The sequence below is a fragment of the Strigops habroptila genome, chromosome Z (assembly GCF_004027225.2).
Source record: "Strigops habroptila isolate Jane chromosome Z, bStrHab1.2.pri, whole genome shotgun sequence".
NCBI lineage: Eukaryota > Metazoa > Chordata > Aves > Psittaciformes > Psittacidae > Strigops > Strigops habroptila.
The window spans coordinates 20,764,947-20,779,523 of record NC_044302.2 but is presented as its reverse complement, the minus strand read 5'-3'; the positions used below and the strand labels follow the sequence as shown (position 1 = coordinate 20,779,523).

At 44.6% G+C, this 14,577-nt stretch overlaps 1 protein-coding gene and 1 non-coding gene across 4 annotated transcripts in view; both read right to left on the bottom strand.

Moving 5' to 3' along the window:
- SF3B3 (splicing factor 3b subunit 3) overlaps positions 1 to 14,577 on the bottom strand; it is a 28,760-nt gene that overhangs the window by 13,572 nt on the left and 611 nt on the right. Inside the window, exons 1-11 of one of the 3 annotated variants that reach the window (XM_030512069.1) lie at positions 14,458 to 14,570; positions 13,690 to 13,802; positions 12,935 to 13,261; positions 11,642 to 11,814; positions 11,130 to 11,271; positions 9,942 to 10,054; positions 9,053 to 9,190; positions 7,926 to 8,029; positions 6,555 to 6,720; positions 5,964 to 6,059; positions 5,368 to 5,440 (exon numbers count right to left, since the gene is read on the bottom strand). In XM_030512069.1, the coding sequence (XP_030367929.1) occupies positions 5,368 to 5,440; positions 5,964 to 6,059; positions 6,555 to 6,720; positions 7,926 to 8,029; positions 9,053 to 9,190; positions 9,942 to 10,054; positions 11,130 to 11,271; positions 11,642 to 11,814; positions 12,935 to 13,261; positions 13,690 to 13,759 (1,402 nt within the window). In that variant the 5' untranslated portion in view covers positions 13,760 to 13,802; positions 14,458 to 14,570. Of the gene's footprint in view, positions 1 to 5,367; positions 5,441 to 5,963; positions 6,060 to 6,554; positions 6,721 to 7,925; positions 8,030 to 9,052; positions 9,191 to 9,941; positions 10,055 to 11,129; positions 11,272 to 11,641; positions 11,815 to 12,934; positions 13,262 to 13,689; positions 13,803 to 14,150; positions 14,196 to 14,457; positions 14,571 to 14,577 lie in introns of those variants that run through there. The other 2 variants (XM_030512072.1, XM_030512070.1) reach the window with 2 other exon arrangements.
- Positions 9,671 to 9,750, bottom strand: LOC115601437. Its single transcript, XR_003989355.1, has one exon. It is a non-coding gene; the product is annotated as a small nucleolar RNA SNORD111 (small nucleolar RNA).

The following is a 14,577-nucleotide window of genomic DNA, read 5'->3' as shown; positions in this document are numbered from 1 at the left end:
TTTAACCCAACTCAACCCAAAGCTCAGACTTATGCACCACAGCACAAGACAATTAGCAGAGGTCAAGGTGTAAGAGAGCTGTCACAGCTTTTGCCCTTGAGCAGAGTTTTTCCATAATTTGCACATGTGGGAAACATGGAGAATGGGCTAAAAACTCTTAAGTAGAGAAAGAAAATAGAGAACTCTCACTGGGTTGAATACAGGATGCTAGCAGCTTAAAGAAACAGAACTAGGTCAACTGAAACAAATCCTGCAGGAACGGATCCTTTTCTTATCCACCCTGTTTATAGGGAGGCGCTGCCAAACCTGCTGCATCACGTTTGTAACAGAAAGGTCTTACATACAGCTGAAAATATGCAAGTGAAAAAAACCCATCATTCTTCTCTCCAGCATCTGGCATACAGACCACAGCTATGATCAAACTGAAGAGCTTTGTACCGTTAAAGCAATTCTAACAGTGTTCTGTGGCATAAACCTCCAATGTGCTCCCAAAGCCCACAAACAGGAGCAGATCCCACTTGTGGAAATGAGAACACAAGAACTGAACCTGCACACAGAAAGCAATCAGTAACTACTTAAACACAGCTTAACAGGAGAATTTCTCTTAACATTAACAGCCGATGGTAAGAGTTCAGCAAGACATGCACTATTACACACTAGTTATTTTCTACACTAAATAGCAGCTGCTCCTACAAACCTGCACGAATTTTCCAACACCAGAAGTCTACAAGAATTCCTCGATTGCTTTAAATAGAGGTTCTAGCAGTTCACAGGCTAAGCATTTAATTCCTAAATATCCTGTAGACAGGATGTTCTAAAAATTCCATTTCAAAGACCATCACTGCTTTCCAAACTTTCTCGAGAGCTGCTGCCTTCCTCCCTGGGGGCTGTCATTCTCATGATAAACCACCATGTCCCAGCTGGAGGCTTAACCATGTGATTTGGAGCAGGACAAAGAACTCCCATTTGAAACCAAAACAGATTCCCTTACTCTTACTCTAAATGAAAACTCACTCCTACTTCTTGATAGTTTTAAAGCTCTTTTTTTCGACTGGCTTACAGTTATATCAGAGCATGCCTTTAAATCTGTGTAAGTAACAGTGACAAGTGCATTTCTGCTTGAAGTCCAGTAGTGTTGCTTAATGCCTCTCAGCTGGAGCTTTTGAAATAAAGGGTTTGATTTACCAGAATTAAGTCAGTGAATAAGATGCATTCGTCCGGATCCAAACAACACAGTTTTGGTCTAGAAAATATAGCAGCGTAGTTGAGATTAAGAGGACTAAATCCCTGCAGCACACTGAGAAGTATTCTCAGAAAAAGATCTATAGATTTTAATATGAAAAGATATCTACTTAGCTCTGCACAATCCCAAGCGTAACATCAGGCTCCCCAGAGTTTGGAACTGATAGACATTATTTTGTATGCAAAATTCAAAGACACAAGACTTCAGAGATGCTTATTACTGTTCTAATTGCTCCAGTTAGCTCCTTTCAGCAAGTAACAGAGACATTTTAATGACTCTAGAGAACCACAGCTGGACTAATTTTCCTATGCATTCATTACAAGTTTTCTGCAGCTACATGCACACATCACAACAGTTATGAAAACATGACATTTCAGTCCACCAACTCTATGCTACTGTGCTTTTTGTTATTTGTCAAGGATTCAGTTTGAGCTAGTCCATGAGAATTTCACTCCTATACACCAGCCCACGCCTGATACAGTTTTTTCATGTTCTGCAGCATCTGAATTTGAACCAACACAAATGCATTCAGCACTAGCTGAATTTGTTCAGTGAACAAAGACATGAGCAGTAACAAAGGTCGGGATTATTCTCACTTAAAAGATACTGATGGCATAACAGCACATTTTCCTGTGTTTCTGTTGACTACTGCATAGAGGCTCTGCACCTGGGAGTCACTGCACATTGCTTTTCAGGTAGGGAAGGCAGGCTGTCAGCTCTCCATTTGCACCTGTCTGAACAGCAGAGCACCCAGTCATCTCGCTTCCCACACCCCAATATTCAACTGCAAGAGGGTTTGGTCCAAAACCCATCTGCTTGTCTGATGGGCAGATGCATCTGTCCTGGGTTCAGCTGTATTATTTTTCTCCTAGTAGCTGGTGCAGTGCTGTGTTTTGGCTTCAGTCTTGACTATAACGCTGGTAAGACACCGATGTTTTAGCTGTTGCTAAGTAGCGCTTACCCCAATCAAGGACTTTTCAGTCTCTCATGCTCTGCCAGTGAGGAGGGGCACAAGAAACCAGAAGGAAGCAGAGAGAGGACACCTGACCCAAACTAGCCAAAGGGGTATTCCATACCACAGCACGTTCCATGCCCAGTATATAAACTGGGGGGGAGTCACTTGAGAAGGACCAATCGCTGCTCGGGTCAGGCTGGGTATTGGTCTGCACGTGCTGAGCAATTGTATTGTGCATCACTTGGGTTTATTGGTTTTTTTTTTCTTTTCCCCTTTAGTTTATATTCTCCCCCCTTGTTATTTCCTTTATCATTATTATTATTATTAGTGGTAGTAGTTTCATATTATACTTCATTCATTGGACTGTTCTTATCTCAACCCATGGGGTTTACATTCCTTCAGTTTTCCTCCCCATCCCACCAGGGGTGAGGAGGGAAATGGGGAGTGAGCAAGCAGCTGCGTAGTCCTGAGTTACCAGCTGGGCTTAACATAACCATAACCACATCCCATAACCACAGGGCATTCCCATGCCAGCAACACCTTCAACCACACATGACCATTTTCTCTTGGGAGGTCTGTAGAAAGCAGCTGGGAGCCAACCCTCAGTCTAGAAGGGAGCTGAAAATGCCCATAAAAACAACCTCTGATTTTAGCAAGGACTGGCCGTTCTGCAGAGACACAGTCGATTATCTTGTTCCCCCAAAGACTGGAAGATGGCAGTTGCTTTCTACCCCATAGCTACCAAACTACAAAGGCAACAATCTCCAACTACACAACAGCCTCTAGAATTCATTTACTGAAAAGCTCAGCCCCATGATTTTGGGAATCTCTGTGGTTAACCTGTGGGGCAGTACAGTAGCCCCTAACAGTGAGTACACACCTGTGGTGATCAGCACCTCCACCACCAGCCACCTGTGGAAGAAAAAAAAAGGCTTGGTATTGGTAGTATCACCACGTACCAGCCAAGGTTAGTATTTGCTTTGGAGGCTGCAAACCTGTATGTATCTTACAGAGGCCTTGCAGCAGACGGACACTGTGGCAGTGAGGCAGAATCAGGAAACCCAGCACTGCAAATATAATGCTCAAAAACCAGCACCTGTGCGACTTCAAGATTAGATACATGTTTGAAATGATTCTGCAGGCTTTCTGATTAAAGCCCAGTCAAATCGTTCCTGAATTCAAAGGCTTGTAACTTGGGGACTGGTTTCATGCAACTTTAAATCGTATTCAGAAAGTAGCAGGGTTCCTAACAGTTACACAAAATCTTCTGAAATCACGGAGATGATCTTCATGCTGCAGCCTGGAGAATTTGCAAGGAGGAAAAAGAGGAGGCAGCGAGACTGGTCTGTTTTATGTAGGTTAGCAATGGTCCTCCATCTCCTGAAAACTCAAAGGCATTCTCTGAAGCCCCAAGAGAAAAGGTTTTCAAACTGCAAGGTGATGTCAGAAACATCTCTCAGAGGGAACAAATGTTACCAACTCCTCTTCCAGAAAACAGGAGCAAAGGTTTGTCTCTATCAAACTGGAATGCGTCTTTTACGAAAAGCACATTATTTTTGACATGAACTGTGGAAATACTTTCCCTCTGACCCTCTCATTTCTGGGGAACATGAAGGCACTCTGTGCTCAAAGTTCCTTCCATGCTGCTGAGGCAGTACACGAGTCTTAGAATCACACAGAATCACAGAATGGTTTGGGTTAGAAGGGACCGTAAAGCTCATCCAGTTCCAACCCCCTGCCATAGGCAGGGACACCTTCCACCAGACCAGGTTGCTCCAAGCCCCGTCCAAGCTGGCCTTGAACACTGCCAGGGATGGGGCAGCCACAGCTTTTCTGGGCAACCTGTGCCAGTGCCTCACCACCCTCACAGCGAGGAACTTCCTGCTAAGATCTCATCTCAGTCTTTTCTCTGTCAGTTTAAAGCCATCCCCCTTTGTCCTGTCCCTACAGGCCCTTGTCCAAAGCCCCTCTCCAGGTTTCTTGCAGCCCCTTTAGGCACTGGAGCTGCTCTAAGGTGTCCCCGGACCCTTCTCTTCTCCAGGCTGAACAAGCCCAGCTCTCTCAGCCTGTCTCCAAGCAGAGGTGCTCCAGCCCTTGCAACATCTCCGTGGCCTTCTCCGGACTTGCTCGAGCATGTCCACACAAGCACAGGAAATGATGGCAGGTCTTGGATAGCAAGGCAAATCCCACAGCAATGTTTGAAATTCCCACAGGGTTAGTGGCTTCCCTGGAAGACACACTACTCTGTGACTGCTTAAAAACAAGATACCGTGCCACCATAGCAGGCTAAGGTCCCCACTGCAACAACGTGGCATTTCTATATCCAGTGCATAAACAACAAATCTTTGTGAGATTTATACAAAGCACTCCCCAGAAAATAATCACTGAGGCTGTCAGCACTCAGAATAGATCTGTTTCAGGGTTTTTAGGTGTTTCTGAGGAACTCTGTTCTCACTCTCAAGAGAAAGGCAGGACAAGGGATCGTATTTCCTCTTGTACTTTAATAAGTCAAACCCATTATTTCAGATCACAAAAAAACCCCAACCAACCAAACCAAACCCACAATTCAGTATATTCTGCCAATTTCAAATCTTGACTTTCCTGGAATCAGCAGCATTCTATACACTGCTGGGTTTTTGAATAGGGAGCGTGTCCTAGCTGAAACAGACCATTTTCTTTTCAGATAATGCATAGAGCAAAGTAATAAAAAACAAACACTGCTGCTGATTTATCTTCTTTGTTCCGTAATTTGTATCCCATTCTCTCACAATGAATTGATTACCGTAGTTGTCAACATGCACATAATAGACAGCATGCTCCAATAAAAAGCATTATCATTGCCTGCTGATGTCAGAGCAAGAACTTATGGGAAGTGGGAAAGGATGAGGAGGTCAGCAGCTTCAGGCTGCAAATGTACAGCTGATGCAGCATATTGGGTGACAGATGCAGCTGCAGGCAGGTACTTCTTTCTCATTCGGAAGTGTGACAATTCTGGGGGACCAGAGTATGGCTTCTAAGCACAAAGAGGTGGTTGCTGATTCACAACCCAACTTCTGGGGACAGCACACAATCATCATGCAGCACCTTTCCTATCTCCTTGGACAGAAAAACAGCAAAATACACCAAAAACCACTATCACCTCCTTCTGCTTTAGGAAGATACTGCATACCTTCAACATGTCTCCTCACTGTCCACACAGCATTGGGGTTACCAGGCAGCTCTGAGACGGCCATTTCAGATACCTAAGAGTAAACAGGAAGAAGGTTCTTTTGCAAACAGATGTTTAGACTTAACTACAGTAAGCTACCAAACCACCAGCAGCTTTTAAGCTTTCCCACAAGGGGGCAGGAAAGCTAATAATTCCTAATTCTGATGCTCTCTCCCCATGCCAGATGTGCTATGGGGTAGAATACATTCAGCACTGATATAGCAACATCAGAGCTCTGGATGATCAGCTTTAGAAGGTCACCCATCCCCAGCAAAGAGAACAGCAGCAGCTGGCAGAGACATTGGAATGTTCCGGCCCACTACACTCAAGTATTAGAAGAGGCAAAATGCAGGTGTTTGGCGTCAACTGAACAAAAAGCCCGAGACTTGAAGAGTAAACAGTATAACCCTTCTACTTCAGAGAAGCAAGTCTAGAGAACGTTGCTCTCCAGACCAATGGCAAAAGGAGAATCCCTTCATTTCAGTTTCCTTATTTCAAGGATTTTCTCCCACTGTTCTCGCCGCCGAAGCTTTTCTTCTGAAGTGCTGAAGTCTTACCTCAAGTCCATGTCTTAGAACTCTCAGAGATGAGCGTGGCCCCCGACCACAAGCCACATACAACTGTGGTGTGTCTTCATTGGCCAAATCTGCTATCTGTATGGAGAAGTAAGTGTCAAACAATACCCACAGGAAGAAAGAATTAAACTATACATGCCACACTACTACTTTAAGAATGTTTTTTTCAAACACTGAAAACAGTGAAGGTGCCATAGGGTGTACTATCTGCTGCCCTGAAATAATGTCAGGTTTTAAGCAAACTCTCTGCAGAGTGAAGATCTGGTCTGATGGTCAGCAGAGGAGCAACACAGGACTGTTGCTGACACCCTGTGTCCAGATATATACTTATCACCTCAGGAATCAAAGGCTGCCAGGCCAGATACCAGTCTTAGGCAGCTGCCTAAGAATTTAGCAGGCTTGCTTTTCTACCAGCATTTACTATAGAGCAGTATTTCTGGAAACCTAGGACGATGTAGCTTTGGGACTCTGCTTACACACAAATACTCTGAAGAAAAAAATCATATATCTATGATCAACTCCTCTGTAAATAAGACTTAAGTGGTGAACGCAAGCTTGCTGATGGCAACATACCTGACAACACAGAATAGGAGACAAACTGTCCAACTCATCCACCAGCACCAGGTTCTTGAGAGGTCGTGGCTGGAAAAAGAATGTATCTCCTTCCTCAAGAGGCATAGCAGAAGAAAACTCTGGCTCCTCATCATCGTCACCCAGGTGAGCTATCTGGTACAGATAACTTGAAACAGAGAGCAAGAGCAACAGGACATTCAGTGTGAAGCTGATGTACCCTTCTCTCTAAGCAAGGCATAGACAGATACTCAGGCAGCAGAGGGAAATCCTTCCTGACATACTGCTATTAAAATTTAGTGTTAAGGATTGCTGTCTTGGTGACAAAATCTTTAAAGGGAATCAGAAACCTGCAAGAAAAACCCCAAACAAAAGAATCAAAAACTTCCCCCTCAAAACTTTGTAGCTGTCACTGGTAGGGTGTCCCAGAGTCCCAGTGTTTTCTCCATTTACCCTTGAGCATTTCAGATATTCTTGTGTTAGAACCAAAGCAGCAACCGACAGCTGAGGCCAACCGCAAGGTCAATGGCTAAGACTGCAATTCCACAGTTATCTTTTTTTACTAGAATACTCTTACCTGACTATTTTAATCTATATTCCCTCCTCCATTTTATCAACTTAAGTATCACAGTAATTCAGGGGAGATGAGGGGGGAAATAAAACAAAAAAAACCCAAAACCACAACCCCACATAGACTGATTTACTTCCTGGTTTTAATAAAGCTCAAACGAATATGGCTTCCCCAAGAGCTTGGTTTATGAAACCCAGTTCAGAGTCACTCCAGTAAACTGGCTGGAGCTCCCTCACGTGGCTGACTGCAGACACAGTAAGAAAAAAAAAAAAGTACGTATCTCCATTCCTGTGAATTCCCCACTAGGGCTCTGTTAAACCATCTTTAAAGGCCTGCAAAGTCTTTGAGTCTTTAGAATAGCCTGGAACCCCAAGTATGAATTGAGAAAGTCCTCAAGTACACATTTGGTAAGGAAAGGACCACAGTTACTGTGGTCTATCTACTTCACAACACACAGAAGTTCAATGAAAACTATCAAAATAAAAGACAAATTCATCTGGATACATGATGGACATCATACGAACCGTAAGTGCTCAATTCTTCCAAAATCTTCTGCGACAGAATGTAATCTTTTGTTCTGTGCTCTGCAATATCTAATTTGGGTTCAAACAACAATAAAGCCCCTCCAGACATATCCTAAACCAACTGGTCTGCTCAAGCTACGTGAACGGAGCATTAACGTACCAGTTAAAACAGCGGTGGTGTATTTCTACGTTCATTAGGTTCAGGGGCCAGTTTGCAGCCCTGAACATAAACAGTCTGTTTTTCACGGGGAAAATGATGACATCAAATTGTTTACTCACTGGTTTCCAAATTCAGACGCCACAAAGAGAAATCCTGTTTTCAGCACACACATGGCAGCAGCGACAGGAACAGTGTCAAAGTACTTCAGCCGAATCTCTGTAACCTGAGAGGAAGATGTACAGCTGTAGCCCTTCACTAGTACAGCCACATGTGTGACATAATTAAAAGCAGCTGCTTAGTCATCCTCTCCAAAGAAACGAAGCAGGAGAGTGGGCCAGGCTTAACCACATCAGTAGGTTGGGCCAGCAAGTTATGAATCACAAAATCCAGCAGACAATTTTGAACACAGAAGTCAGGCTACCTGTTTTATTTGAAAACTTTCAGCTTTGGTAGCACTGAGTCAGTTTGGGGAGAAAAAAAGGCAGCTGCCAAAACAGCAAGCTGCCAAATAGAAGAAATTTGCTTCCCTGAACACCAGCCATTCCCTAGCATGTGAAGAAGTAACTGTCTTGAGCATATTTCTACATTTCATATGGTCACAAGAGCTCTTGGTGAAACATTCAAGAATGACCTGAAGCCACTTAAAGATGGTACACAATCATCCCTAAACTGACATGTTTAGATGAAGGAAGAATTGATACTTGACATTCACTCAAAACCCCAACTGATTCACTGCAGCAGAAATAGTTTCATTGCAAAATACTAGGACAAGCAGTAGCAAGCCACTGCAAGCCTGTGATTTCAACTCATGGACCAGCTCTACCTCTATTTGCAAAAAGATCAATTGCAGCATATAAATATTGAATTAAGAGATGAAACAGAGAGCACCCACTGTGAACAAGAGAAACTAAGTCCCCCCGAATTAGTTTCTGGAATCCCCCCCTTGCAGGTTCATGGACCACACCTTACATCTTTTGAAGAGAGGACTGCCTGCAAAATATCTAAAATATGCCCAAGTGACTCTGCAGCACAATTCTCACAGGATTTTCCAAACCTTGTGCTGTGTCTCTGTATGAGTGAACACCAATTACAACTGCAGGCGTAACTGTATTACGAATCGCACAAACCACGTGCCATTACACAGCTAAGCCCACAGTACTACACATTTTTCACTTCAGAGCATGAAAGTAATTGGCTAAGGACTCTTCTCAATGAATGCTTTTGATGCTCTTCACATAATGCTTACCATGTCTTCATCAGTCTCCAAAGTAATTTTGAAGATGTCTCCTTGCTCTGTCTGGGCCAGGAAGAAGAACATGGACTTGGTCTTATGTGTAGCAGAGCAAACAAAAATCATACCTCTCTCTGGGTCATCCAAGTCATTCTGCCAAGAAAGAAAGTAGAGATTATTGGTGGAACTACCCGGGAAGTGCAGGTGTGATTTCACCAACTGAAGAATTTCCATTTCACAGATGCCTTAAGAGCTGACAGCATGTGAGGAGGCTTTAAACACAAAGCACAGCTCCTCCATTGCACCCATAGTTACCCTTGGAACATCTCTGCCCCAGAAGGAAATACATTTCGAAGACACTGTGCCAAAGCATCACCCCTCTTAGCTTTTTTGCCCTGCTCCCCAGACAACTTGTCACATATCAAAGCCAAACATTGAGGAAAGGGCTGCAATCCACATGTAGCCCTTCGTGAGCACCGAACCTTGGCACGTGTTCAAAGGACATAACAATTTGCAACACCAAAGGTGGAGGAAGCAGCCTTAGATGCAACAGAGCAGCTGCCGAATTCATCTGTGCACACAACAGCAACCATGACTCACTACCTCATGTAATCCCATTGTACACCAACAGCGCTGCCTGATCAGAGTCTTTGGAGTATCTCCAGCATAAAACTCAGAGAAGAGACATGATCCAAGCTCATCACTTCAGGCTATGCCCACCTCCATCTTCCCTCCTGGGTAACATGCATCCAGCAAGGCAGGCGAGAGGCTGACACACTTAACTCCCTTTTTCTTACTTTAAAGCCTCCCCGACACCTTTAATCTCAAAAGGCAAATACCAAGCATTCACTGAGCACTGACAAAGATAACCTTAAAAAAAGGATAGGAATCACAAAATTCTCACCCGTCTCCTGGGAATTGGGCATCTGATATCAGGCTGGTCACCGAAGTTTTTGTAAGTAATATAGTTTTCAGAACAGATCAGCACCCCGCTAGGTCCATCAGAACCACCAGGAACTGAAACACAAAGAAGAAATATTATGAGAAAAGCCCTTACCACACATCTGAGTTGCTGCCTGCAGAACATTTCTTTTGGCTTTCTTTAAAGTACCATAGCTTCCAGTGCTCTCCATCACCCTACATAACAAATTTGCTCTTATTAAAGGGTAAGACAAAGAACCAACTATAGCTGCCTGCATCAGCACAAGAGGGCAGATGGAACTAGGGGACCAGGACGGAGAAAAAGGAAGGATGCAGCTTCAAATGGCTTATGTTTTATCCTTCCTGGCTTATTCTTGTCTAGAAAGTCACATGCCCAAACCAGCATATTAGCAACTTGTCAGTTAAACACAACCCTAGGCTTACTGGCATCTTTGCTTGCTGTCAAAAAAAATTCCACCAGATGGTTTCCTGACGTATCTTTCATTTTTAGAGTATGTTTTTTAAAATGCTTCTATCAAGGTGCCAGCATAACAAAAAATATCCTCAAAATAGTGGTAGTCATCAGATCCAGCCCAGTATTGGATGTCCAATAGCTGCCTACATGCAACAACACGGCAAGCACACAAGGATGCTCAACTAGTTTAGCTTCCTTCATGCTTGGGAGAGGAATCTGAAGCACTTCAGTGGTTTCCCAGGTTGAAGACATTAGGCTGCTTTGTATCCAACCCTTGCAAGCGAGCTTTTAGTCCACGGATTCATATACTGTCTTTCAAATGCCTATTAACTGATGGAATCCTGCGTGAGAGTACAAAGCATTCCCATATTACCTAAAAATACATAGTTTTGCATTTGCTCCCAGCTAGATGCAATCTAGTTAATATAGCCCTAGGATACAGAGAATATCCAGAATACATCCAAAAGAAAAGATGAGGAGCACTTTCACACCACAGCTGTATCTAGGAATTCTTGGGCATTTCCATGTGTGAACCACCACTCATTAACTGACTCCAAAGTCAATTAACTTCTACTAATGGCTCCGGCTACCACCAACACAACTCCCAAAATGTAAAGAGTGTTGATTCTGTTTCCCTGGAGAATGACAACCAAATAGATCCATGGGAAAATGACTTTGCGGTGAAGTTGGCAGTACCTGTTATGAGGAAATTGCCGTGCTCTTCCAAGGGCTCACTGTATTTCCTAACAACATGGTTCAAACCCAAGTCCAGTTCATAAAATGTCAATGTCTGTTGTGTGTTGGCTGCTGCTTCTCCTGTTGGATCATTGTCTGCTTCCTAAAACAGAACACATGAAGGCATCTTTCAAGAAAGGTATTAAAGAAGGAGCAAAGCTGATGCATGGGAAACAGTTTTGAGTAGCATTAGAATGAAATCCAAAAGAAGACTTGCTGGAAGATGCATCATAAAAGGTACAGAGGAAGAAAATACGCACATTTGCAGTTGAACAGCAAGAATTTAAGAACCATCACCTAGAAAAGACTTGCCTATTCTGATTGAAGGCAAGACAAAACGCAAGCTCATAACAAATGAAAATTGCCTCAGACAGCAAAAGCAGCCAACACTCCCTGCCTCCACAGACAGATTAAGAACAGAAGAGGAATGACAAAGCTCAGAAGACAGCAAAGGGAGATGAAATTCTTCTCACCTCATAATCCATTTCCAGACAAGCAAACATTGGGTTTTCAAATCCCACGTCGACTCCCACCACGTGGTAGACCAAGGTATTGGCCTTGTGGGCTTCCAGTGGGGAGGAAATGGTGAGACGAGCAGCAGCATCTCTGTTCAAGATATACACCAGCTTCTGCTTTTCAATAGCACCTGCAAAGCAAGGACAACAGTGCCTGAAGCACAGCTCCTGCTGATCAAATCTGACCATATCTGCAGTCCAGTATCAATACACAACCTTGCAAGAGAATGTCAGTGTTACTTCTGCTGAAGCTCACCATCAGCACTTATCTCTGTGCCACCAATTTACTTTAAATGTCTCATTTTAAATGTTTTAGGCTGCAAGCGCAAATGCCAGCTCCAGCCCTTTAAAGGCAAAACCTGACCCTTTGAGCTACGTTCATCTAGAACAACAGCCAATCTACAATGGGTACAGTCAGGTCTACTCACTCATTAAACCACACAAGAGATGACAGACTGCAGGGAAGGAAAACCAAATTGAACACAGGCAGATGTTCCACAATTTGGCAAGAAGACCTCTCCTCAGACATATTTTAACTAAGAAAACCCATTCTTGCATGATGCACAGTATCCACACCGTAACAACCACTCAACTATCAACACGAATGGCACAACTGTGACTGGGCTACCTCCTCACCCATGAAAACAAGACTTGTTAGAAAGAAAACACTGTTGATATTCCTGATATAAAAAAGCACTATTAAAGTACCTATCACTACAAGCTCTCAGTGTGTAGGAAAGCACCACTGCACAAAGCTGGCTTTGGCAACTGAGAAAGTTCACATACCAATTCACTAAGACGTCTCGTGGGAAATCTTATAAAAAACCCCAAAAATCACCCAAGTGTTCTTCTACTGCTGAAGCTCGATCAGAAATTAATCTAGCTGTCTCCATGATACATCTCAGAGAAGACACAGGAACTCATAATATCATTTCAGGCTACGGGAGCTGACTGACTACACGGTAGCACTAATGCATACAACCCCAACTTCTCCCCCAGACACGGCACTCTGGGGCTCTGAGCACCACTAAGCAAGCTGGCCTCTTTCCAGCGTTAGAATTCATTTGTGCAATTCCATCAGCATCAAGGAACTATTCTGAACGCCTGCATTCTCTCTGACTCGTCTCATAGCTTAACAAACTGCCTGAGAAACACTTCCAATTACACCTGGCAGAAACTCACTCCAAAATCCATATCCACAAGACAGGAGGCAAAAAGATAAGGTGAAACCAAGCTGACAGACTGACTTACTGATCATGACGGCACGGCCCTTTGGGTCTACAGCCAAGTACTGGCCTGGAACAATTCTGCGACATCCACTCTTGCCAAAGGTTTCCTGATGAATCTTCTCAAACACGTTCTTTGAGGGCTGGTACTCTAGAATAACGATGCGCCCTGAATCACTGCCTACAACGATATAGTCTTTGGTGCCACCTGTCAGCCTGAAGGCCATGAGGGACCGAATGACTCCAAACACTTCCACGGTCAGCAGGGTGTGAACCTTCCCTGTGTTGGGATCGGGGCGCAGTAACTCCAGGATCTTGCCCCGGGAAACGACGATTTCTTGTTGTTTGGTTCCTAAAGAACCCAAAACATGACAAAGAGTTAGCAACAATGCAGCAGAACATGCAGCTTTAAGAACCACTACAAGAAATAAAATTTCATTACTAGTAAATGCCAATGAGTTTTATGATTCCTATGGAGGAATTCAAAGCAACTTAACTACATTCAGTGCCACTATTGTTTGAGCATCTCTTAACAGACCAGGAAAGCACACAAAATACTAAATTAAATCTACAGCTAATTGAGCCAAACTTCTCTTGATCCTTCCACAAGTTACAACAGCTCAAAAGCAAATGACAATATACCAGTAGGAAAAAAAAAAAAAAGTGCTACAGTGAAGCAGACTAGCTTCAGCAAACAAACCAAATAAAAAACAAACACCTTTTTACCACTACGACCCAAAAAAGCTCAAGCCCAGATGCATGTAAGGAGGAAAAAATTACCTGAAAAATTGCCATGGATAGCATAGCTAATGCCAGTGGCACGCTGCAACGTCAGGTTGTAGAGAAACATGCTGGCAATGGGTTTGTGTCACTTTATTGTAGCTCCACCGAGTCTGCAACAAGTAGAACAAAAAAATGTACTTTGCAAAGCCAAAGCCTTCCATAAGGCACAAAGAAAAGCCGCCTCCCTGCATGTCTGACTATATCACCTCACACTGGAAGAGTGCCTGCCACCCAGCTGAAGTTATGTGGCAGTTATTGCGAGGCAAAAGGCTCTCCCAAAGAGGACCAGAATGCTGAGCTCCTTACTGCAGTGTGCCTGCGCAGGACGTCCAGCTAATGACTTCTCTTGCGGTTTTAGCCGTTCAGAAATCAAAGTCAGGGAATGATCCCTCTGGGGGTGCCCTACACCGTTACACACCACTCACGTCGCCGTTTCGTTTAACACGAGCCAAACCTACCCACAACGGCTGAGGGCGAGCGCCTGAGCCGATCTCGTGACGCGGGGCTAACCCGGGACGGAATGGCGGCTGCACACTGGCGGCAGGCCAGGGGATCCGGCCCTCACCGCCCGAACCTCACGCCAGTCCCGCAGCCCAGCCCCGCCCCGCACTCCCGAGCCGTGTTCCACCGGCTCCACCGGTCCGGCCGCGCCCCGCGGGCCAGGCGCCGAGGGGCCCAAAGCGCTCGGCCCGGCGGCCGCTCCCCTAGCAAAATCGCGGTTCATGCCGCGGCTGTGAGGGCGCGACGCGCCGGGGCGGCCCTTACCGTGCGGATGGAGGCGGATGGCGGCGGATACTAATCCTGCCTAGACGGATGCGCCCTTGGCCCCCCCCGCCATTAGCCCCGCGCCTGCGCACTGCCCTCCCGCGCCTCCTCGACGGGGCT